General features: G+C 27.9%; 1 protein-coding gene across 3 annotated transcripts in view; it reads left to right on the forward strand.

Moving 5' to 3' along the window:
• The first annotated feature begins 1,954 nt into the window (after window positions 1-1,954).
• Window positions 1,955-25,832, forward strand: part of LOC108563744 — a 46,516-nt gene continuing 22,638 nt past the window's right edge. For all 3 annotated transcript variants that reach the window (XM_017922506.1, XM_017922513.1, XM_017922522.1), the window contains exons 1-4: window positions 1,955-2,331; window positions 23,794-24,027; window positions 24,365-24,452; window positions 24,799-24,925. In XM_017922506.1, the coding sequence (XP_017777995.1) occupies window positions 23,802-24,027; window positions 24,365-24,452; window positions 24,799-24,925 (441 nt within the window). In that variant the 5' untranslated portion in view covers window positions 1,955-2,331; window positions 23,794-23,801. The remainder of the gene's footprint in view (window positions 2,332-23,793; window positions 24,028-24,364; window positions 24,453-24,798; window positions 24,926-25,832) is intronic.

The following is a 25,832-nucleotide window of genomic DNA, read 5'->3' on the forward strand; positions in this document are numbered from 1 at the left end:
TTTTGCTGGTACAAATTGTTTATTTGTTTTACCAACCTAAAATCAATTAATTTTATTGAATGTGAATATTTTTAGTTGTTGGTAACAATTAACAAATCATTTTATAAACAACAGTACTTCACATAGTGCGGTTTCGATTTGAAAATTACAAAACAAACTAAATTTTAATTGAAAAAAAAAATAAAAATTAATTAAAGAAGATAATAATACACAAGATTTTTTTTCTCTGATTATATAAAGTCAAGTTTCTTTTTGTGCGATTTATTTGTATATGTATTTAGTCCTGTTTCAAACAGTCCAGAATATTATGGGAACGATTACCCGGACTGTGCGAGATTTTGCTGTATTATGTTATGGAATTCATTGAAAAAGCTATGTTAAAAAATGCTGCTTCGATCAGTGCGGATTCACTATAATACGGTTTGAAAATTTTAAAATAAACTAAATTTAAATTTAGAAAAATAACAATAAATTATATACAAGATTTTTTTTTATATATTTTGTTTTCTTCCTTTATATAGTAAGTTTCTTTTTAGAAAACTACATAAATCTTATGTTGGTAACCATTAATAAATATATTTATATCCCACAATACCTCACATAGTGCGGCTTCGATCAGTACGGATTCATTATAATACGGTTTAAAAATTAATTCAGTAAACTAAAAATTGTTTCTAAAAAAATAGTACAATAAATTATTATTTTATTTATTTTAGTCCGATTTCAAACAGACCTGAATATTAAGGTTATGTTACTAAATGAAATAGAACTGTCAGCTTTCTGGTATAAATCGTTTATTTCTATCAACTGTAACAACAAAAAAATACTAGATTGTAATACTGTAACTATGATTTAAAAATCAATGTATTTGCAAAAATCTTCTAATTATTTATTTTTTACTTTATTAATTAAATAAAAAGGTATTCACTAATGAATCTGCTGATTAATTAAACGTGATGTGGAAAAAAAAATGACGAAATAAAAATAAATTGGGTTAATTTAACAAAAATAATTGCGTTTTTTGTATGTTTTTGAAATTAAGGAATGAAATCAATGAACTGTCAAACTGTAATAATATTACTATTTTCTTTAATTATTTTAATATGCACATTTTTAGATGTTGATAATTATTAGCAAATTTAATTATGAATGTAGAAGGATAAGTTTATCAATAAAATGACACAAACTGTCACTTTTCTCTTATAAATTATAGAAAAAAAAAAGATATACAGGTATCCTTCGACTTACGAACAAGTTCCGTTGCAAAAGGGTTGTTCGTAAGTCAGGGAATTTAAAAAATTTCAAAATATACTTATCTTTATCATGTTTTTTACTGACTGCATACTGACTGACTGCATACATTTGAAAATATGAACAATAAATAAACAATAAATAAGCAAAATACTTACTTACAAATGCTTTTCAATGTAGACATCACAATTATTTAAGAAAAAACGACAAAAGACACAAAACAGATAGTACAAAAAAGATAGTACATTTCCAAATATATAATATTTTATTAAAGAAAATATCAATTTTTGTTGTGACAGTTAAGTTTCTTATCACTATATATCTCCTTGTAACAAGTTAGAGCTTTTAAAATTTTGTTTGTAAGTGCGGGAGTTCGTAAGTCGGGGAATACCGTAATTTGAATATGTATGGTTGAAATAGATGAAATGGTGGAAACAAATAAATAATTTAAAAAAAATAATAAATTTTCTTTAATTTGAATTTTTGTAGTAACTATAAATAACACTAATTATGTTTAAATGTATGTAGTTGTTTGAGAAGGCTATGTTAACAAAAATAATTGATATAGAACTGTCAGTTTGCTGCCAATCCTGTCACGTTGGGGGTTGTGAACTGTGTGTATATGTATACCAACTATCCAAGGAGAAATTCCTAGATGAATCCTACGGTGGTCTGCACGCCACTGTGCAGAGACGCGTCGTGTCCGTGTGTGCGTGTAATCAATGGCGTCTGGCGGCGTCGCAGTTGGTCACAGCATCCTGAGGTGTGTCGACGACGGGAATCATCCCGAGATATTCTCTGAAACTTAACCCCCCGACGCAGCAGTTCCGAAGGCAAGGGGGTGGCAAAACCATCGCGACTCCATTCCCACCACCCCCGTAAATAAAAAGAAAAAAAATATAACACTAAATACGACACCATCATCGAAACGAACCAGCAGCAATAACAACTAAAACAAAAAATAATACATTGTTTCCAAACTAACCATCAAGTGCAAGCAAGACCTCTGACACAGCCACACACCACAACACTCAAAGAGCGTACAGAAGTATAGGATGATAATTTGAACATCAACAACAGGTAAGAAAATTATAACCATTTGATATTAAAACCGAACATTTATATATTCTTATTCCCATCTTCGCATTCTATCTAATGCAAAGCCGTTATTTGTATGGGGAAACAGAAAACGCAGATGTTATGCAGCACACATACACACGCGGATCAAAAGACTTATTATATTTTTATAATCCAGTTTCAAATTTCCTTTACGTTGCGACACATTTTATTTTAATTGAAAACCACCGCTTATTATTATATTTTTTTTGCTGAGGGGTGGCGAAATTTGCGTTTAGTTAATTAGTCTCATTAATATGATTCTCGCTCGGCGGATTGCGTAATTGGCGATCCGTTCGGTATGTGATATGATGCGGTCTATTCCGGTTTTGGTTCCGGAATTATCAAATGAAATCATGCAGTGGACCTCGTATTATCGATTAACGATTTAATTTTAACAAAGAGTTAATAACAATGACAATATTATATATAAATACTAATTATGTATGTGTTTAGTAGTTTAGTTTTTTTTTTAATATTAATGGACATTTTATTGGAATTTTCATTTTATGTTCATACGCCTATTATGATGATAACAACACATACATTTCAATAAACCAACAGGTCTTTGGCATAATGTCATGTAATCAATTAAAAAATTATACGAGAAGTACTTTTATCTCAAATAGTATTTATTATTAAAAACGGATTGATTTAATCTCATTATATAAGAATTTAAGGTGAAAAATTGAACAAAAATTAATATTTTTATGAATGAAACCAAACTTGATACATTTATTTCAAATGTATTTAGTTAATTTCATTGATTCTTTCATTTCTTTGATATAAGAAAGTAATATAGTTTATTTAATATCTGAAATTAAAAACATATTATTTATTTATTCAATATATATAGTGAAATAAAATCTTTACTTTTTAAATTGAGAACTTGACGATTCAAATGTTACATTTCTTCATAAAACTTCTTAATAAATTCTCTTTAATTACTATGAGTAATTGAAGTACTTTTTTTGTATACATTATATAATATTTTATAAATAATTGAGAATAGTATTTAATAAATTAATTTATTTTAAAAAATAGGTTTATTTGCAATTATTAAGATTTGTTTACTGTGTTATTAAAGAAATTCTTGTAAATTATATAATTTCCAATATTTTTTTACACGTTTCACTAAAAAGTCTTCGTTTAAATTGTTGAATCACATTATTAATTTCAATATTCTTGTGATAATTATTTTCTTTGTGAAATGACTTTAGGAAGATTATCATTATTAAATAATTATATTACTTTTGAAAAGAAAAACGAGTGTAATTAGTAATAATAAGTTGATATAGTAATAAGTGTTCACTAATTTTTCAATGTATATACAAAGTTATTTTTTTTGGAATGAATGTAAAAATGCTTGAATTGAAATACTTAATTTAATAATTATATATTTGATGTACATATTTCAACTTATAGACATATTTCTTTTTGTAAGTAATTCAAATTTGAAAACCGTAAAAAGTACATTTAAATACCAATAAAATATATTTTGAATCATGAATAATACGTATTCAAACATCTACTTTAAAATTGTTATTTTTTTCTTGTTCGAATCTGAATATTATCCAAAATTCTCTTGAAGAATGGATAAAAAAAACTTACCCCATGCTGCAAGTATAGAATCATATAGGTATACATTACTCATGTCATCTATTTTTCGATCCTTTTTTCGACTAGGCCTCATATTTATCACAAGAGTAATTCTCTTTTGCTTGAAAGGAAGTAAGGAAGGATGGGCGGCTTTCATTGCTTTCTTGCGTGCGACCTGGCATCGGCTCATCACTTTATTCGCATTCATTTGAGTCTAACCATGTACCATGTTGGTCTTCCTTTAGGATATTACTAGCATTTCTTTTATATCCGATACTAGACTTTTATGTAACCCAATAATCCCAATAACCCTTTTCTCCTTTAGAAAATAATTGAAGAAAAAAAAATCCCACATATTTTTGTAATACTCATTTTGTTAAAAGCTCAACCATATTATTTATGGATTTACATACAAAGGAAAAATTGATATCAATGAAATCAAAATAGATACATTTACAAAATACTTCAACTAGTTTATAAAAAAATATTTGTATTCATATGTAAACTAAAATCTATGGATTTATTATTAGTATAGTAGAACCTGTTTTTGTGCGGTCCTTTTTATGCGATTTTTTATGCGGTATACTGTTAGTTAATTTTGAATCAATTCATCACAAGAAGAATTAACACGAGTAGCAGTGAATTATGTACGTGCAAATTTCTCCATATGTACAATGACAAATTAAATGTTTTTAAAATGTTATAAATATATTATACAAACTTATTTGTATGAATTTATGAAAATTTCTAATTTTGTTTTTGTACGATTTTTTTATGCGGTCTCTATCTACCGGACAAAAAAGGTTTTACTATATATAAGATTTATATAATATTTTAAACAAATTTGATGAAAAAAACAACTAATATTCTAACAGATTTGTATTTTTTTTTAAGCGATTCTAATAAATCAGAAATCAGTTGATGCTCATATTTTTTTCTGAAAACATGTACAAATTGAAAGAATGTAATGAATTCCCAATATTGCAGTATTGCATTTCGAAGATTCAATAAAGCTGTAGCTTCTTCAGCAAAATTGCGACTAATGGAGATTAGTTCACTGCGAAAAATGAAAACAAATTTAATAAAGCCTCTTCTGTTCCCAATCATAACAATTGCAGAATCTTCATTTATAGTAAAAACTGTCTATTTATTTTTATCTCTTATTTTTTTGTTGAAACGCGTTTCTACCCTCCTTGTTGCAAAACGAATTGTGGTCAGTTGCTTGAAAGTTTGTTTACTCGAGCGATTATTTCATGAAAATTTATTAAAACCACTTTTAATACACTCAACCGGAGTTTGTTTAAGCCCTTTCGTAATTATATTCATATTAATCCAGGACTGGGACCAAGTGTAAATGGGACGTCCGGTTTGCCAAAACTGTCCCTTTTTTTTTCACATCTTCTTCTCTGCGTGTGTGTATATTCCCACCGATGAATGTAAATTAATTCATTAAATTAAATTAGTTTCTCTACTATCTCTATTTTTTTTTCTTTAATTTTGAATGCACGCTAGTTTTTTATATGTAAATAAGTAAATTTCAAAGGACATTCATACAATTTTGTATCTTTCTTACTCTGAAAGTACTTCTACCCAATTTTAATCAGTTTACATCAAAATGTTAGTTTTAACTACAAAAAGACTCAGTTATGTATAAAATTAAACTTTTGTTATTAACGTAATATTAAATTTTAGGATAATTTTGGTAAATTTTTAATAAAAATTTTATTTTGTTACGTTTTTTAACTTTTTTGTATATAAAACCATAAATAATTAAAAGCTACAAACAAGTAAATATATTTGACGTATAGGATTATTTTGGTAAATTTTTAATCAAAATTGGATTTCGCTACATTTGTTTTTTTTTTTTGTATACAAAACCATAAATAATTAAAGTTCTTGTGTCTTGAACAGCAAGATACAAAAAAATCTAAATCAATACTGTGTTTTCTCTTGCAATTTACTCATTGATGCATGGCTTGAATGACGTGATCGATAAGTTTCTGGAAGTATTTCTTTGCTGCAAAGGGGTTTGCAGACGCACAGATTGGCAGATGGAATTGGTAGATAGAAACGGCACATGTTTCGTTTCTTAGGTGATGCGTTTAAAGATAGGAAATGAATCCTAAAATGTTACTTTCTTTATATAGACTTTATTAAAGAAACATTACATAATAAACGAGGGATATGTGTCAATTTTAGGTTTGTTCATACATAATGATGTGTCCATTCTTTATTTTCTTTTTACTATTTTATACATTGCTACTAGTAGTTTTGTAGCGTAAATATTCAAATGAGTATACAGTGGAACCTCGCATAACGAGCATTTGTATGTAAGAAAAATGACTCGCTAAACGAGCGACATTTCGCATAACGAGTGACGATGAGAAGACAATCCGGGACTTGATTGCGAGCTTGATACATCATTTTTAAAACTTGTGTACACATATGTGAATTTTAGAACATGTTTCACTATACGAGTAAAAATACGGAAATTTTGGAACGGATTAAAATCGTTAAGCGAGGTTTCACTGTACTTATTGAATTGATTGATTGAATATATTAGGAAAATACTATTATCATTCATAAAATGAGTTTTTCATTTCATGTCGTCTTTTTAATCATTATTTAGTTACCTAAACTACGAATACCAATTAATATCTTTAGAGTGTGTTCTAAATGTTATAATTGCAAATCTGACAAATCTGTCTCATATTTAATTCTTTTGATTTAACATTGAAATATTTTAACTTTAAATTTTGCTAAGAAAATTATCAAAGGGTAAAACTCTTTGATGATTTTGATATCTACCTTTGATAATTGTATTTTTTTTGTTGGGGGAAATGATAAAATCAAATCAGAACAGAAAACTAATTTCAACTTATAGCAAAAAAAAAGAACTGGTTGGTTATTTACGCGTTTCGCCCCAAAGATTTTCATTGCAGAATCCAGCAAATCCTGACAGACAGGGCCGATGACTAGGCACAGACTTTAGAGATTCAGGTCCAAATCCGGAGTAATCCGTATCCTCATCACCATCTATCGACACACAAATGCACCGAGTTCCAAGCATATCCAACATACATTGGTCATAACCGCAATATTCCAAATATGCACGAACAAAATGCACATTTTCATACAGCTAATGTTTACATCAATGAAATATTACATTATAATATGGAATCATGAATGTTTAACAAAAAAAATAATTCGTTACTGTTGCACCAAAATTTTTCAGGATTTTCAATTTTTGAAAACTATAGGCATTCAAAACAAATTTAATGATGTTCGCAGTTGAATATTAAAAAAAATCATTAGTTTATTGTTACAACAATAACACATTTTTCATAGCTTTCTATTTTTAAATCTTTTTTTTGTTGTTATAATGAAAGCAGACAAAAAATGTAATTTATAAATTTGCAAATGTCCATTATTTCACTAATTTTTATTCAACTAAAGCTCACGTCAATGAAATATTATACAAGTGTATTTATACTATTGATATAATTTGTATAGTAGCCAAAAACTCTAAAAACGTGGTTTTTGTTTCACCAAAACGAAATTTTTCATCGCTTCAAATGTTTAGCTCTATTTTTATTTAGTAGTAATACATAGTATTATTTCACACATTTGAATTCAATTAAAGCTTACATCAGTGAAATAGTATACTAATTGTATGAAAACTATTGATAAAACTATATGTATTTATTTTTTTGTTTTAATTGGAATTCCATGAAAACTACAAAAAAACCTTGATTATTGTTAAACCAATCTAAAAATTGTCCTGCGCTTCTAATATTCAATTCACATGAAAATGGTCATTATTTCACACATTTTAATTCTAGTTGAAGTTTACATAAACGAAATATTATATTAATTGTATGAAAACTATTGATGAAACTATATGTATTCAAACTTCCTTTTGTAATTGGAAACTCCATGAACGCTAAAAAAACATTCGATTGGTTTTTGTTACACTAAAACGAAATTTTCCATCGATTCCAATGTTTAGTTTTACTTTCATTTTATAGTTTCAATAAAAACATCCACAAAATATAGAAATACAAGTGAACATAGTAATTATTTCACACATTTTAATTTTTAAATTATTCTCTTTTTCGGTTGCTATAATGAAAGCAGACAAAAAATGTAAATTATAAATTTGCAAGTGCAAATGTCCATTTCTTCACTAATTTTTATTCAACTAATGCTCACGTCAATGAAATATTATAAAAGTGTATTTATACTATTGATGTAATTTGTATAGTAGACAAAAACTCTAAAGACATGGTTTTTGTTACACCAAAACGAAATTTTCCATCGCTTCAAATGTTTAGCTGTATTTTATTTTATTATTTAATAATTTCAATGAAAACATATACAAAATATAAAAGTACAAGTGAACATAGTATTATTAATTTTTAAATTATTCTCTTTTTTGATTGTTATAATTATAGTAGACTAAAAATGTAAATTATAAATATGCAAGTGAAAATGTCTAATTTTCAGTTAACTCACGTCAATGATATATTATATAAGTTTATTTATACTATTGATATAATATGAATAGAAGCCAAAAAAAAACCCTAAAAAACATGAAACGAATTTTTTTATCGCTTCAAATTTTTAGCTCTATTTTCATTTAGTAGTTGCAATGAAAACATACACAAAGTATGTGAATATAGTAATTATTTCACAAATTTTAATTTAATTAAAGCTTACATCAGTGAAATAGTATATTAATTATATGAAAACTGTTGATAAAACTGTATGTAATAATGTTGTTTTGTTTTAATTGGAATTCCTTGGATACTAAAAATATACATTGATTATTGTTAAACTAGGGTATATACAAAAAACTACTTTAAATAAACCGGTTTTCGAATCTCAGCTTTTCTAAAAAACCGGTTTTCGAATATTTACAAAAGAAATAGGTGGAATAGGTTTTTACAGTGAGTTTTCTTTTGATTAAAAAGTAAATCAATATAAAAGCTCAGAAAAAACTTATAAAATTCTATAATAGTTACCATTATGATGATTTGATTTTTTTATTTGTTGGTTGGCTGTCGTCTTGTAGGTTAACTTTAGTAGTATACTGAGAGCTAAAACAATACATTATTAAGTATCAAATATTTATATCGTGTCCTTTAAACTGTTCCATCTCATTTATCTGTTAAAATTAAGACTTAATTTCTTTTCGATTATCTGTTTGTTAGTATTTAGCATTATATTTGTGTCAAAATGTCTATGTTTTTAATGAAAGTACTGTCCCGGTTTTTCGAAACAAACCGACAAACGTTTGGTTAAAGCAATCTAAAACTATTCAATTCAAGTGATAATGGTCATTATTTAAATTCTAGTTCAAGCTTACATCAACGAAATATTATATTAATTTTTAACTATTGATAAACCTATATGTATTCAAACTTCTATTTTTTTTTAAATTGGAAACTCCATGAACGATAGAAAAAAACATTCGATTGGTTATTGCCAAACGAAAATTTTTACAGCGCTTCCAATTTTCGGTTCATCCTCTATCATTTTTTTTTGTCAGTAGTTGCAATGAAAGCTTACACACAAAAAAAAATTCTATGCTTTTGGACGCAAATTTGCGTAACTGGAAATCAATGGTAGAGAGCATGTGGTCATTTCATTCTGCAAACACCATTTTTTTTAATTTCGAACTCTTCATTTGTAGTCTCTGTACATATTCGATATAGAATGTTGAGATTTTTTTTTAATCTCTTGATTCAATACAGACACATTCAATATTCTGTTAAAATTAATTGCAATAAAAAAGAATTAATAAATTCTAATTTAATTAAAAAATAATTCCCAAAATAAAAATAAAATAAAAATTACTTAATCAAATCATCTAATGAGTGGAAATATATACAGGAATACCTCGCTTAGTGCGGTTAATCTGTTTTGTAATTATCTCGAACTGTTTGAAAGACTAAAACCGTTATTTGTAGGGGTCAATATGACAAGTTTCTATATGTTTCAACACTTTTGAATTGATATTAGTTCTTGTTATGAATGAATATTTATTTTCTAGCTTCTGTTAAACAAGTTTTTTTTTACAATTCTAGTCATATTTCTTAAATATGCAACAAATCATGCAACTAACTCAAAAAAAGTAACATAACATAATAAGAAAATAAAAAAAATAAATTGATCTGCTACAAAGGGCTATTGACCATAGATCTTTCTGTCCAAATATTTCTTATTTTCACTATAATTCTTTACACTAAAAGTATAATTATCTTAAAATTGTGAAAAGCAATGTAATTAGGTCAAGTTTTTTTATGTTTCAATACTTCTGAGTCGATATTAGAGTAATGATTTTCTTAAATAAAAATTTATTTTCTAACTGGTGTTTTATAAGCTTCTTTACGATTTTACTCAATATTTTTAATATTCACTATAATTTCTCATTGATATAAAGTATCATTTTCTTAAAATTGTGTAAAATAAGTACTTTAAGTCAAGTTTCTCCATATTTCAACAATTCTGAATTTTATGAATGAAAATTTATTTTCTGGCTGCTTTTATATACATTTCCTTACTATTGTCGTCTACATTTCTTATTTTCACTATAATTCTTCATTAGTGTAAAGTATAATTATCAAAAAATTGTAGAAGCAACATACTTTCAGTCAAGTTTCTCCATATTTCAACACAACTGAAATGATATTAACGGTTTTTTTTAATGAAGGTTTATTAGCTACTGTTCTTATATAAGTTTCATTACTATTCTAGTCAATATTTCTTATTTTCACTATAATTCTTCATTAGCGTAAAGAATAATTTTCTTAAAATTGTAGAAAGAAACTTATTTTCAGTCAAGTTTCTTCATATTTCAAAACTGAATTGATATGAACTCTTTTTTTTTTGCATGAAAATGTATTTTCTAGCTACTGTTGTTATGTAAGTATCTTTAATATTCTAGTCTACATTTCTTACTTTCACTATAATTCTTCATTGATATAAAGTATAATTATCTTAAAATCGTGAAAATTAACATGCTCAAGTTTGTCTATATTTCAATACTTCTGAATTGAAATTATCTCTTTAATTAATTTATTTACTAGCTAGTGTTGTTATATAAGTTTATTTACTATTTTTGTCTACATTTCTTATTTTCACTACAATTCTTCATTAGTGTAAAATATAATTCTTTTAAAATTGTAGAAAAAAAACGTACTTTCATTCAAATTTCTTCTTATTTTAATACTCTGAATTGTTATTAACATAATTTTTTTACTGAAGGTTTATTAGCTTCTGTTCTTATATAAGTTTCTTTACTATTGTAGTCTATATTTCTTATTTTCACTATAATTCTTCATTAGTGTAAAGTATAAATATCAGAAAATTGTAGAAGGAACGTACTTTTAGTCAAGTTTCTCCATGTTTGAACACTTCTGAATTGATATTAATGCTTTTTTGAACTATTCTAGTCTACATTTCTTACTTTCACTATAATTCTTAAGTGATGTAAAGTTTAATTATCTTAAAATCGTAGAAATTAACGTATTTTTAGTCAAGTTTGTCTATATTTCAATACTTCCGACTTGAAATTAACGCTTTTTTTTTGAATGAAAATGTTTTTTTTTTCTAGCTTATGTTATTATCTAAGTTTCTTTACTATTTCAGTCTACATTTCTTATTTTCACTATAATTCTTCATTGATGTAAAGTATACTCACTTTTGAATTATGGAAAGTAACGTATTTTGGTCAAATTACTACAATTTCAATCATTCTCAATTGATATTAGCTTAATATTTTTTAATGAAAAAATATTTGCTAGTAAATAAAAATTAAATTTATTTCAGCTATAATTCATTTATTTATAAAGTTCAACTAATTTAAGTAGTAAAATACAACTTAATTAGAATAAATATTCTAAATGTTTCAATACTTTTACATTAATGCTTATTGATTGAATACTAACATTTGACAAATTATTTTCTAAATGCTCTTTCGATGATTGATTATAAACAAACAAACATAGATGCAATCAAATGTAAGTGGACAAGGACTTGTGAGTATTTACATTAAAATGTCGATGATGAACGACAAACTGTAGAAATCAATTTGCTCTGTTTGGAAAGTTTGATTTATTTAATCATCGATTAAACAAACAAATCGTTTCGGTGCCAGGCAATTCGTGATTTAATTGCCCGTAAAATGTGCGTAAACAAAATGCGAATAAATGCATTAACATCGATCGTAACAGCGTTCCAAAACGTTCCGTCCTCGCGCGAAGCTGGAAATAAATTCGTCCGAATATCACATCTTCACACTTCCGTTCTTCACGGAAAATAACGTATTGAAAAGTACAATCAAGGAAGCATATCGAACTCGAAATGGCAAAACGAGTTTTTGATACTTCTCAGAGATTCGATTTACCTATCAATATTGAATTTCCCTCGAATATTAATAATCTCTCTCTGCTGCAACTGGGTTTATTGATATTCAATATTGAATACGTATTTGGTGTAAGACTACCAGTATAAGTACAGTATTTAATTTGTGGTAATATTAATGGAAATGTTTGTAAAATAATTACATAATTTCCGTATTTCGTTACGATCGACAATCGTTACTTCCACATGTAATTACGTACAAATTAACATTAAAATAGTTTCACTGAAAATCTTTGTATAATAATTATATTATTTACGAATTTATAAAAATAATTATATTTTGATCAAAATTCTTAGAAAAAACTGTTGTTTTATTATTATTATGAAGAAAAACATCTTTTACAATTTATATTTTGTATTAGTAAAGTAAAATTGTTAAAAAATTATGAAATGTTATATAAAAATTCAAGTTACTTACACATTAAATTAACTGCAATTGAATACTATTATAAATTTACTGAAAATCTTTGTATATTTACAAATTTATACTATACAAAAATCTCAAAAATAATGTTGTTTCCATGTTATTATGAAGTTTGTTTCACATCAAATTAGCATTAAATTTTTGATAATTTTTCAGACATTTTTTGAAAAAATAATTATATAATTTGTGAATTTAGTTGATCAAAATTATTAGAGAAAAATGTTGTTTTATAGTTATTATGAAGAAAAACATCTTTTACAATTTATATTTTGTATTAGTAAAGTAAAATTGTTAAAAAATTATGAAATGTTATATGAAAATCCAAGTTACTTACACATGAAATTAACTGCAAATTAACACTATAATAACTTTAGTGAAAATCTTTGTATATTTAAATTATTTACTAATTTATACTATAAAAAATTGCTAAAAAATGTTGTTTTTATGTTATTATGAACAAAACATAAAATTGTAATTGCAAATTCATGTATTTCCAAATTAAAGTTTGTTTCACATAAAATTAGCTGCATATGAACAGCATTGAATTTTTGATAATATTTCAAAAATTCTTTGTAAAAATAATTATTAAATTATTTGATGAATTCATTGGATGAAAATTCTTAGAGAAAAATGTTGTTTTATTGTTATTATGAAGAAAAACATCTTTTACAATTTATATTTTGTATTAGTACAATAAAATTGTTAATACATATTTCATAATTTGAAAATGTAAGTCAGTTCGATATGAAATTTCTTACATATCAACCAAATTGAATTTGTAATAATTTTATTGAAAATTTGTAGAATATTTCTGCAATTAGTGTGTTAATGTGTAAATTCAATCGAAATCAGTAAAGAAAATGATTGTTTTCTTAATAAAAAAAATAATTTTTAAAGTTATATTTTACATATCAAGAAAATTGAATTTATAATAATTTTATTAAATATTTGTATAGAATATTTCTGCAATTTGTGTATGAATTCGTTAAAAAAATATGGTTTTACTGCTATTACATAACCAACTGAAGTATACAATGATCATTTGATTAACTATTAATGTTAAAATTTATATGTTGTGTAACTAAAGTTTAAATCATAAATGCATATTTAATTGCAACTAATTATTTGAAATTCAAGTTACTTCCACATCAAATGATTTAATAATTGCAGTGTCCCAATTTCATAACTTTCCTGTATAATATTTAAAATAAACTTTGTCGCAGTGCTGCCTGCAACCCGTATCGATTTTAATAATATCATTACACAAATAAAGAACCACAAAAAACATTATACAATATAATTACTACATGATGTTTATTTGTTTTATTATCTTGGGCTAAATTAATTAATTAGTTTGCCTGAATTAATTAGTTTGTGAACAATATGTCCTACTATATAAATATAGTAAATTAGGTCAAATCAAATTCATATTATAATTTAATCTTAATTTGTAATTATTCTTTTCTATTCGTTAAATATTTCATTTTTTTTGTACAAATAAATAAATTAACTAATACAGCAATGGTGGTGATAATCTGTTTGAAACCGGATTAATCGAGGACTTTAAAACCGCATACAATTAAACTACACACAAATAAACTTGATAAATAAAATGTATACAAAATAATTTTGTGTACTATATTTGAAATGTTCAAACCGTACTATAGTGAACCCGCACAGATCGAAACAACACTTTGCGAGGTATTTCTTTACATTTGATGTATTGTCTTTTTATTTCTTAAGAAGTTGTGAAGATTTCAATATAACTTTTTTGAAAGTTATTTCAAGTGATCAGAATGACCTTATTTTGAAGATGTTATTATATTATTATTATTATTTTTTGCTGTTTAAACAGCTTAATTCTTGTGTATTTTTAAATATATTTTGTAAATATTTGGATTATCTGAATTTTATGAAGATTGTGCTGAAATTTCATGTATCTATCTATGCTGGTGCATTCAATAATATCTTAACTGCTAGTACATTTTTATTTTTACTACAGTATCGATGTTGTCGGTTCCATGAACTATTTGTGAAACGGTGCATCCTGCTAGAAGTAATGAAAGATAAATTGCCGGCAACATTTTTAGAACATTATGGGAGAACCTACGAGGCTGATATTTTAAATTCACAAAAGGATGCTCGAACGTTGTACAAAACAGTTACTTATAAAATTGCAATTGCATTATATTTCCCAACGCAAAGCGTGCAAGGTTTTTTTTCTTTAGTCTATTAGCGTCCTTTGATAAGTTATAGTATAAAGCTGTTTTTTTATTAACAATTTGTAAAAGTAGCTTTATTTTTTCAACAATTTTCTACATCAGAAAATGAATTTTTTTTAGGAGATTTTAAAATATTAGAATATTTTTTGTAATATTCAATATTTACAGATTAATCAAGAATTTTCATGTAATTACAACATATTAATTAATTTATGTGAATATTGCAGTTTGCTTATACGAGTGGTCTAACAAAATTTCGCTTATTTTCATATTTTGAATTTTCATCCATTTGAAATTTCTCTTCATAATTTCCATTTATTTCAAGACATTTCTTCAGTCAGTAGAGGTACCTTACAAAACATTCCTCAAAATCGGATTTTTGGAGCTTTTCAAGTTTGAGTTATCTGCATTAATCATAGGAACTGAAGACTCTTTTCTTAATTCTGTTTTTTTTTTTATTTTTGAAAACAGCCAGAAATCAGAAGGCGCCAGGTCAGTAGAATAAGGTTCTTAGCGAATTTCATTGATGCCTGAGAGCACAAGAAAGTTGTTGGTTATTTCAGTAATGTGAGTGGGCGCATGATCGTGATGTTAAAAGTCCCCTTTTTTCTGGTTTTCCAACAATTTTTTGAAAACTTGTGGCAAACAAATTTCTGTGTACTACTTAGCAGTTACCCTCTGATCAGTTTAGAAAGCGAGATGGCAGCTACCACTTTAGCCCCGGTAAAGTAAATTGTTGCTGATTTTTGTTGTCTTGCTTTAACTGGGGAGATTTGTACCTTCTGCGCTCCATACCATGGACTGCTGCTTTGTTTCCAGGTCAAACTGTAAGATTCATCACCTGTTACGATTTTCCTAAATGTACTAGGATCTTCATTTTCAAAAATTTCCAAGAAATATTCGGCAAAACAAATTTCTTCACAGAAAAATGTCCGGTCTGAAATCTTTGAAAGCACTTGCAAATAGTCACAAGGGATGAACTCTATATGTATTTTGGGAAAACTTGCATATGCTTCAGTTGATGTCGAAATCCGAAGAGAATGGCAAAACAAATTTATTGCTGTGTTAGTTGTGGATTTCTACCGATCTTACATCACTAATCTTGCATTTTCTCCTATCCATTCTTAGCGATCTTCTTGAAATTTGACATGAAATATCGTTAAACTTTTACAAATTGAGAAACAACTTTTGTTTTTTCAGAAACAAATGAATTAACGTCTACTTAGCGAACTTTCCTTAGACCCCTCGTATTTCCTAACGCAATGTTTGTATTTGCTACAATGTTTTATTTTTCTTCAGTCTATCAACATGCTTTGATAACTTATTATAGTACAAAGCTGATTTTTTTTATTAACAATTTTTTCCAATTATTTATCTAATAAAAAAGTACGTCTTATAGTACGAATATACTGTCTATATTTTGTAATATGTAATTCATATTTATTGATTAATTGCTAATATTCTCGTAATTGCAACAGCTTATTTAATTGATGAGAATATTGCAGATTTCAGTATATTTCTCTACGAAAAGTTTATATTTCTTAAAGCGTTTTTATTTTGTCAGCAAAGCAGATTTATTTATTAACAATTTGTTAAACTTACTTTCTTCAGCATTTTTATTCGTAATTTATGAGAAAATTTAGAAATATAAAATTTCAATTCTCGATTCCTTGAAATAAATGCGTCTTATATTGCAAATAATAAACTGTGTGTATTTCGTAATATTTTATTCATAATGTTTCCTAATATATTTACAGATAAATTAAGATTTTTTTGTAATTACCAACTATCTTAATTAATTGATGTGAATATTGCAGTTTTCCATTTGCACAAAGTGTTACATATTTGATTTTCCTGTCGCGTTAGCGGCGTGAATCATCTAGTTTTGTAGAGTAAACTCGTGCTAACTTTCTAATTCTGACAATCAAACGCGAACTTTGGGCCGAATTGTAATTTCGTTAAACGCGGATACACACGGCGGGAAAATGTATTTCGTAATCTCCGTGAAATTGCATAGATTTCTATGTTATGCACTCGTCAGTTCAGACTTGTAATTCAATTATACCAAATCATGTTATTCCTGTCTTAATGAATATTTAAAAAAAAATCGCATAGTCTGGATTCTATTAGTACTGATTCAATGTAGTCCGGTTCGAAAATTTGAAAACAAACTTTATTTTAATTTAACAAAATTTCATTTAGTTCCTCGCTTTGTTCGGTTTCAAACAGTCCGAGATATTGGAAAATTCAATTATCCGCACTATGCGAGGTATTGCTGTACTTAGTTTATTTATTTGTTTAGACACTAGGTTCAAATCAAAATACCCACAACGGAGTGCCCGATAATTAAAATCCCGACACTGAAATTCCCGACAGTAACTTGTATTATTTCATATAGATGTAAAAAAATAAAACTAAATATGATTGTGTCCAATCATTATTACTATAATTGTTATTGTTAATAGAGTATATAAACAAACTATGTATAAGATATATCCACGAAGTTTTTTAGTCTATACGTCTTATTGTATAAACAAATACATAGGTACAAAAAAACCTCCACTCATACTCCTTTGATTATGGCTTGTCGGGATTTGTAATTTGATTGACGGTATTTCGACATAGATCCATATACATTTGGCATTTCTGAGAATAAGATATATTTTTATTGCATATAAATAAATCTTCAAGTATATTTATATATTTTTGATGCAACCATAAAATACGTTGTTGTATAAAGTCCATTTTTACAGAGTATTGTTTACTTATTCAGCTTTCAAGATATGATTTTACGTCCGTTGCAGTGAGCATAGTTCACGTAATGTCATTTGTGGGGCATCGGTATAAATAATAAATAAATAAGTGGACACGGACGCTTCTCAAGTTTCCTTGTTCATCGAGTAGTTTGTTTAAGAGTAGTTGGGTAATATGTACATAATAAAAGTTCCGGAATATTTAAAAACGCGAAACACTCGCTTTTCATGCGACAGCATCCAACAAGCCGTGTGGTGGTAAACTTCTGTAACTTCATGAATAGAAACCGGTGGGGCTGCCGTCTCGCCAGAATTGGATATAAATATGAAACAAACAACTACAGAAAAAAAAGAAACGTCCTCATCATCCGAGCAGCCTCACTAATTGCACTGAAAGTGGCGCGGCTTTGTGCCTCGCAAGTTTTCCCGAAGGTGAAATATGGATGGAAACTTCTTCTTCGGATTTTTTTTCTATTTTTTTTTTGTTGGGTTACAAAATACCCGGAGGAACGTTGCGACTGCTCCCGATCGTGCCAACTGCAGTCGATCTAATTAAGTGGAGAGGGCCTCGAATGTCAAGGAACAGAATGGGAGTCTTTCTCTCTCTTTTTTTTTGTCCTTTTGCCCTTCTTTTTTATACGTTTTTGATGTGTTTACGCCACTTTCGGCGCTTTGCTAGGAGTTTGTTATGACCGGAGTATCATTTCTAACGAGTAAACACATGCAAATTATGGCGGGACGCAGATTTACTGTGTGCTCGGTATATGATTTAAGGTGACACGCTTGTCGAGCAATTATCATAATGAGATGAAAACACAAACAAGATGAACACAGAAAACGTATTTACTCTAGGATATGTACACGCTGTAAAGTAGAATAACATCTAAAGCTGTTTACTCTTGGTACTTGTTACTCACAAAGTAACTTCTCAAGTATTTGTAATATATACCTGCGTTTCTCAAACTTTTAGCCACGTGACCTAACATATTTGTTTGTATTTGTATAGCACCCAATTGTTAGTATTTAAGAAATGCATCACTTTGACAAAAAGTGACAAATGTCATTTTGCGATCTATTCATCTAAAGCTATTTATTCTTCCTACTTGTTACTCACAAAGTAACTTCTCAAGTATTCATAATATATACTAACATTCCACAACTTTTTAGCCTTGTGATCCAGTTTAAGATCTAATTGCTAGTATTTCGAAAGTGCATCGCTTTGACACAAAGTGACAGCTGTCATTTGCGATCTATTCATCTAAAACTGTTTACACTTCCTACTTGTTACTTACAAAGTAACTTCTCAAGTATTCATAATATATAACAACATTACAGAACCTTTTAGCAGTGTGATCCCACATATTTGTTTGTAGTTGTACACTAACTGATTCAATTGCTAGTATTTCAAAAGTACATCGCTTTTACACAAAGTGACAGCTGTCTTTTTGCGACCTATTCATCTAAAGTTGTTTAATCTTGATACTTGTTACTCATAAAGTATTTTCTCAAGTATTCGTAATATATACCACCGTTTTTCAACCTTTTAGCCACCTGATTCAACATATTTGTTTGTTTTTGTACAGCATCCAATTGTTAGTATTTCAAAAGTGCAAAGTCACAGCTGTCATTTTGCGATCTATTCATCTAAAGTTGTTTAATCTTGATACTTGTTACAGATAAAGTAACTTCTCAAGTATTCATAATATATACCAACATTCCACAACCTTTTAGCCGTGTGATGCAACATATTTGTTTTTAGTTCTACACCGACTGATCCAATTGTTAGTATTTCAAAAGTACATCGCTTTGACACAAAGTGACAGCTGTCATTTTGCGATCTATTCATCTAAATCTGTTTACTCTTGCTACTTGTGACTCACAAAGTAACTTCTCAAGTATTCGTAATATATACCAGCGGTTCTCAACCTTTTAAACGTAACTAAACATATTTGTTTGTAATTGCTAAGCAACCCAATTGCTACTATTTCAACGATTCATCGTTTTGGCAAAAAGTGACAGCTGTCATTTTGCGATCTATCAAAAATTGAACGTCATCCAATTTTGGGATCGCGACTCATAGGTTCCAGGTTTGTTGGACTGTCATCACCTATAAAAAAAATATTATTAATTATTGAACGTTTACTTCATTGAAATAAAACACATTTTGTATAAAGAAAGTAAGAAATGCTATTTTTGTACAAATCCTTAGATAATCTGTGTTAATCTAATAGAATCAAAGCTTATAATTATAAAAAATTGAAAAAGATCAATCTAAAATTACATTGAATTTTGTATAATCCTTTTGACGTAATAAAGCAATACCTCACATAGTGCGGGTAACCTTTTCCTCCACTTTGAAACCGGACTAATCGAGTATTTAATTTAAAAAAATGATCCGCACAGAAACTCAACAAATAAATACCAAGAATTGAACAATATCGTCAATTAATATTTTATTAAAAAAATGCAATTTTTGATCTTTTCATCTAAATTGGATATAATTATAACAAAAAGTTTGTAATGTTAGAAAAATAAGTAATGATGTTTTTATTTTTAGACTGATTTGAACACAAAAGCGTTAAAGTTTATCGAATGAAATTTATTGTTTTCAAATTTAAAGGTTATATAGACTTCACTGAAATTAGAGGTTTGCGCGTATAATACTATTATAGTAGTATTACTTTTAATGTTGTGAAAGTAATCACTCGCATAACGATTTTCTCCATTCATTTCTGATTAAATAGTTTAATTTACTACCTAAACTGAATGTAATAGGTTCAGCCAATATCCCAGACTATTTGAAACCGGACTAATCTTTAAACCGGATTGAAGCAGCACTCTGGAAAGTATTGCAGTATTAAGATAATACAATAATTTGAAAGTATCACCGAAATTAGAGGTCTGCGCTTCATTCATTTTTGATGAAATAGTTTAGTTTACTACATGAAAAGTCAATTTCAATATTAATTCGGTAATAAGTTCAGCAAATATCCCGGACTAATCTTTATATTATAGTGAATCCGGACTGATCGAAGCAGAACTATGGGAAGTATTGCTGTTTTAAGAAAAACATAATTTGTAATAAATACATATGCGAAATTTGTCTAAAAAAAGTAAATGAAAAATGTGTTGCAGACTAAATTTAAAATAATACCGACTTCAGTTCAAAGTAGACTTGTAATAATATATAATGAAAAATCCAAGCGTCTCAAGAGTCCACAAAAAAGATTTAATAAATTCCGTACATAAAAATATGGTCGAATGATGATAACAACTCAGAGGAAATGTAAATAAATAAAATAAATACATGATGGAAATAATAACAATAACAACAGCAAGAACAACAAACAACGAAGGAAAAAAAAACATGTGGAAATTGATTCAAGCATTCAATGTATAAATAGCAATGCGACGAAAGAGTCCTTTTAAGAAATTGTTATCCCGACGGAGCGTCCTTCGCAGCTCCATATATTTGTAAGGACAAATACGCACGATTGCAATTTCCCCCTTGTCTTCTTTTCCTGCTCCTCTCTCGTGTGTATTTTCCTCCCATTCCTTCTCCTTCTTTTTCTCTCCTTCTCTTTCACTCTATCTACTTGGCGCCCTTGTTCTATATTTTCTCCAACGTAATCCCAACCTCCGCAACAAGAAAAAAAAACAAGTAATCTCGCTTCAAAACTATTTTATCACCCCATTTTCACTTTAAACGAAACCAGAGATGGACCGACAGACGAAGGAGGAAATAGTTTATCCGGAGATTAAAGTTTCCTTAATGGAAATTAAAACCTGGACTAATTTGTTCAATCGTGCCACCGAATCCCTGAATCCCCTTTTAATGGATTTGCGCGAAAAGAAAAACATCGAATCGGCAGACTTGAAGACACCTGAGCCCCGAAACGCATTCATTCATGATAAACGAGCCGTTTAATGAACTAATCCCGTGAATTGTGCGTTGAATACCACAAATTAATTGCCTCCTCTCTGTCCCCTTCTCTCACTCACTCACTTCTGCACCATTTTCCAACCAACCGCTATCCATCTTCATTCATTAGAAGGACGAAAGCGGCGTTGTACGAACAGAAGACAACATCGCACACAGATAATAATAAAAAAAATAAAGAAAAAAACGAACTGCCAGCTACGTAGAATTAATTTCCGTCGCTTACCAAAAACTCTCCTCTCGCAATAAATTAGTTGATTTATTACTACTACCACCCTCCAACCGATATTAATTAATTCGCAATCTGCTTTCCTCGAGGAAATGTCTGCTTGTTTAGTTAACTTCCTACAAATGTAAAAAAAAGTATTTTCTCAAGATATTATTAATTTAATGTAATTTATGTCAGAGTGTCATAAAAGAAACGTTACTATTTTCTTATCAAATAACTTTGAATTGAAACAATAAAATTATATAAAATGTTGTTCAACCTAGCAAATCTATCAATTTCTTATAGAAATGGAAATTTTCAATAATATTTGTTTTTATTGAATTTATTGTATGAAAATTTGGTAACAAAACTAATAAATATGAAAATGTGAAAACAATGTATTTGCAATGCGTTGCTTAAGAAAATGTGTTTTCTAAAAGAAATATCAATATTAGACTAAAAAAAATAAGTATTACATCAATATTTTTATCAATCCTTCCAATTATTTAAAAACTATTAAATCTGTCAAATATCAATTTGTATATCTTGTAGAAATGTACAATTTTCATCAATATTTTTGGAATATTTTTTGTTCATTGAAAGAAATTTGAAAATAAGGTGATTTCTGAAAGAAATATCACTATTAGACTAAAAATAGATATTATTAATACAACATAGTTTATTGTCATTTAAACATAGTGTCATAAAAGAAGCGATACTAATAATCAAAATTTTGATCAATACAAAAAACTCTTAAATAACAATTTGTATTTCTTGTAGAAATGGACAATTTTCAACAATATTTTGGATTATTGAATTTATTGTAAGAAATTTAAAAATTAGGTAACAAAAATAAAAAAATTGCAATGTGTGGCTTAAGAAACTGTTTTTACTAAAAGAAATATCAAAATTAGACTAAAAAATAGTTATTATTAATTTTACCTAATTTATTTTTATTTACACATAATGTCATAAAAGAAACGTTACTATTTTGTTATTAAATAACTTTGAATTGAAATTGCATCAATATTTTCTATATAATTATTTAATAAAAAGTTATATAAACTCACACAAAATAAAATGGTGACAAAATAATATGAGAACGTTTCTTATATGACATTGTCTATTAATACATTATATTTATCGTCATTATTTATAGAGAAGTTTAAAATTAACATGGAATATTCATTTTACATACATTTGTTATTTAATTTCTTGTTCATAAAAGCATTGATGTTATTTCTGCAAAGAAATTTAATTAGACAAGAAATATAAAAAAAATAAATGATCAATTTTGTATAAAAGAAAGTTTCGTTTCTAAAAAAGATATTTCAAAATTAGACTACAAAAATCATAAATTTACGATGATTAATTGTGTATTTTTCTTTATGAGTGTTGTTTTAGCGAATTCAATGATTAATTTTTGTTTTGTTTAAAAGAAATTGTGATTTCTAAAAATACATTTTAAAATTAGACTAAAAATTCTAAATTTTTATTAACTAATTTTTGTCTTGCCTAAAATAAAAAAAATAATTTCAGAACTAAACTAAAAAAATAGATAAATTTACAATGATTGTTTTATACAATGTGTGTTGTTTTAAAGAATCCAAAGATTAATTTTTGTTTATAAGAAACTGTGATTTCTAAAAATAAATTTCAAAATTAGACTAAAAAATTAATACATTCACAATGACTAATTGCATTTTTTTTCTGTGTGTTGTTTTCGAGAATTCGATGATTAATTTTTGTTTTGTTTATAAGAAACTGTGATTTCTAAAAAAAATCAAAATTTGACTAAAAATGGATACATTCACAATGACTAATAGCATTTTTTTTCTGTGTGTTGTTTTTAGGAAATCCAATGGATTTGATGAATGGAAGCATGCCTGCAAATCAAACGTCTCCATCGTCGGTGGAGAGTTCGACGACGCGGGTTTCCCTTTATCCATTAAACGCAACATTACCGCCGGAACAGTACAGATTCATCCCAGGATCCACTCCGACGTTCGTGAATAAAACGGTGACCAACGTCAAGGAGCGATCTTTCAACGGCACCGGGTATTACATTGAAGAGGAGGGCGAATCCGGTGAGCAAATATAAATCTCGATTTGTTTAAATAACACTTTATTCGGGGACGAAAACTATTTGAATTAAATGGAGAGAATGGGAAAGCCGTGTTTTTCCTTCCTTGAAGACCATAAATCCTACTCTGCCCACGTTCTCACTGTTATTGTTTCGTCTTTTAGTTTTTTTTTTTCTTTCTTATTTTGCTTTTCCCCATACTATTTTCCGCAGTTGGCCTCAGTTTCTTTTGGCACAAAGGCAACGCTGAGGAAGTAAATAGTTTTTAGTTTCTCCTATTACATCCGCTTTTCTTTTGCTTCTCGCGTGACGTCTCTAATATTTTCTCTTTTATCCTGCAGGATTCAACGATATACAGACCTTGTTCCTGGCATGCTTCGCCACGCTGATTCCTCTAGTCATCATTTTAGTGACGGGATTCGTAATTAGGTAAGCTCTTTCACATCGCCGAATCTAATTTATGGTGGATGCGTCGGGCACATCTCAAATTCAATTTTTCTTCTTTACTTTATAAAAATCAACTAAAATTACAATAAAAGTTAAAAAAAACCTAAATTTTATAACATTTTCATTCAAATTAATGGAACTATCTTATGTAAGTTGTATATTTTGTTCGTCTTTGTACAGGATCAAATAAATTCAACTACAATTACAATAAAAGTTAACAAAACAAATTTTGATTAAAATTAACAATAAAAGTTGACAAGAAATCTAAATTTGCTAACATTTTAATTGAAATTAATGGAACTATCTTATGTAAGCTGTCTTTGTGCAGGGTTCTTTGGCGTCGGTATAAGAGGCGAACCACGGAATGTATGGACTACGATGGAGTCATACACAGAGAAAGTAGCTTCGGGCCGCCAGAAAGGCCTTTGCATTCGCATCTACTTAATGGAGATAAAGTAAGTAACTTTGTGCAACCATTAATTATAATTTTAGCTGCAAGCCGGACGCGTTTTATTTTTTTCTTCACTTATTTCAATACACGTGATATTTGCGAACGTACTTGTGAAGTGCTGGTTGCATATATTAAAGTCCGCGCTCGAAAGAAAAAATATTTACACTCCTTTTATATATTTATGAAAGAAATTAATGTAATGATTACTCTTTACGTAATACTTATTTTACGCACGTAATCATTGATTACCTCATACTTAATTATAATATATTTTAATTAAAGCAAGAGAGTTATGATTTTAGACTAAATATTAATATTAACAATAATTATTTACAGATTTGTTTTTTATTAAAAGTTTAGTTATACTTGATAGTTAAAAATTAAGTGTATGTGAATTCGAGAATTTATTTGCGTGTAGAAATCTGAAATGAATGTCTATAACTCAGAAACAATGTAGAGAGTCTACGGCGTATTCATTATGAGAGCTTGCAGAGGATGCGAGATTTATTAGCGGTTCCTAATGGGAATGGCGTTGGAAATACGTCTTGAGGATGTTCAGAGTAATGAAATCAAAATTAGTATTCCTCTTTCCCCTATGGATATGGATGGAATAATAAAACTGGCCGAGTAGTGTAGGTAAATTTGCATAGTTATGGATTTGTTTGCCCATTACTTGCCGCTTGTCTCTCTCACTATGTCTGTCTGTGTGTGTGTGAAGACATTACGAGTTTGCAGATTATCAGTTGGCCGGAGGGCGTTGAAATTCAATGACCTGGATTTAGTGCGTTCCGAATGTACAGGATCCATTCGAAAGGACTGAAAATGCCATCGATTAACTCTCATAATACTTCCATCGTTGCTCTATTGTTCCACTCTTTGAACATTCGATATACACACCAATGAAAAAAAAC

This window comes from Nicrophorus vespilloides, unplaced genomic scaffold (genome assembly GCF_001412225.1).
Source record: "Nicrophorus vespilloides isolate i.1.1-1 unplaced genomic scaffold, Nicve_v1.0, whole genome shotgun sequence".
Lineage (NCBI taxonomy): Eukaryota > Metazoa > Arthropoda > Insecta > Coleoptera > Silphidae > Nicrophorus > Nicrophorus vespilloides.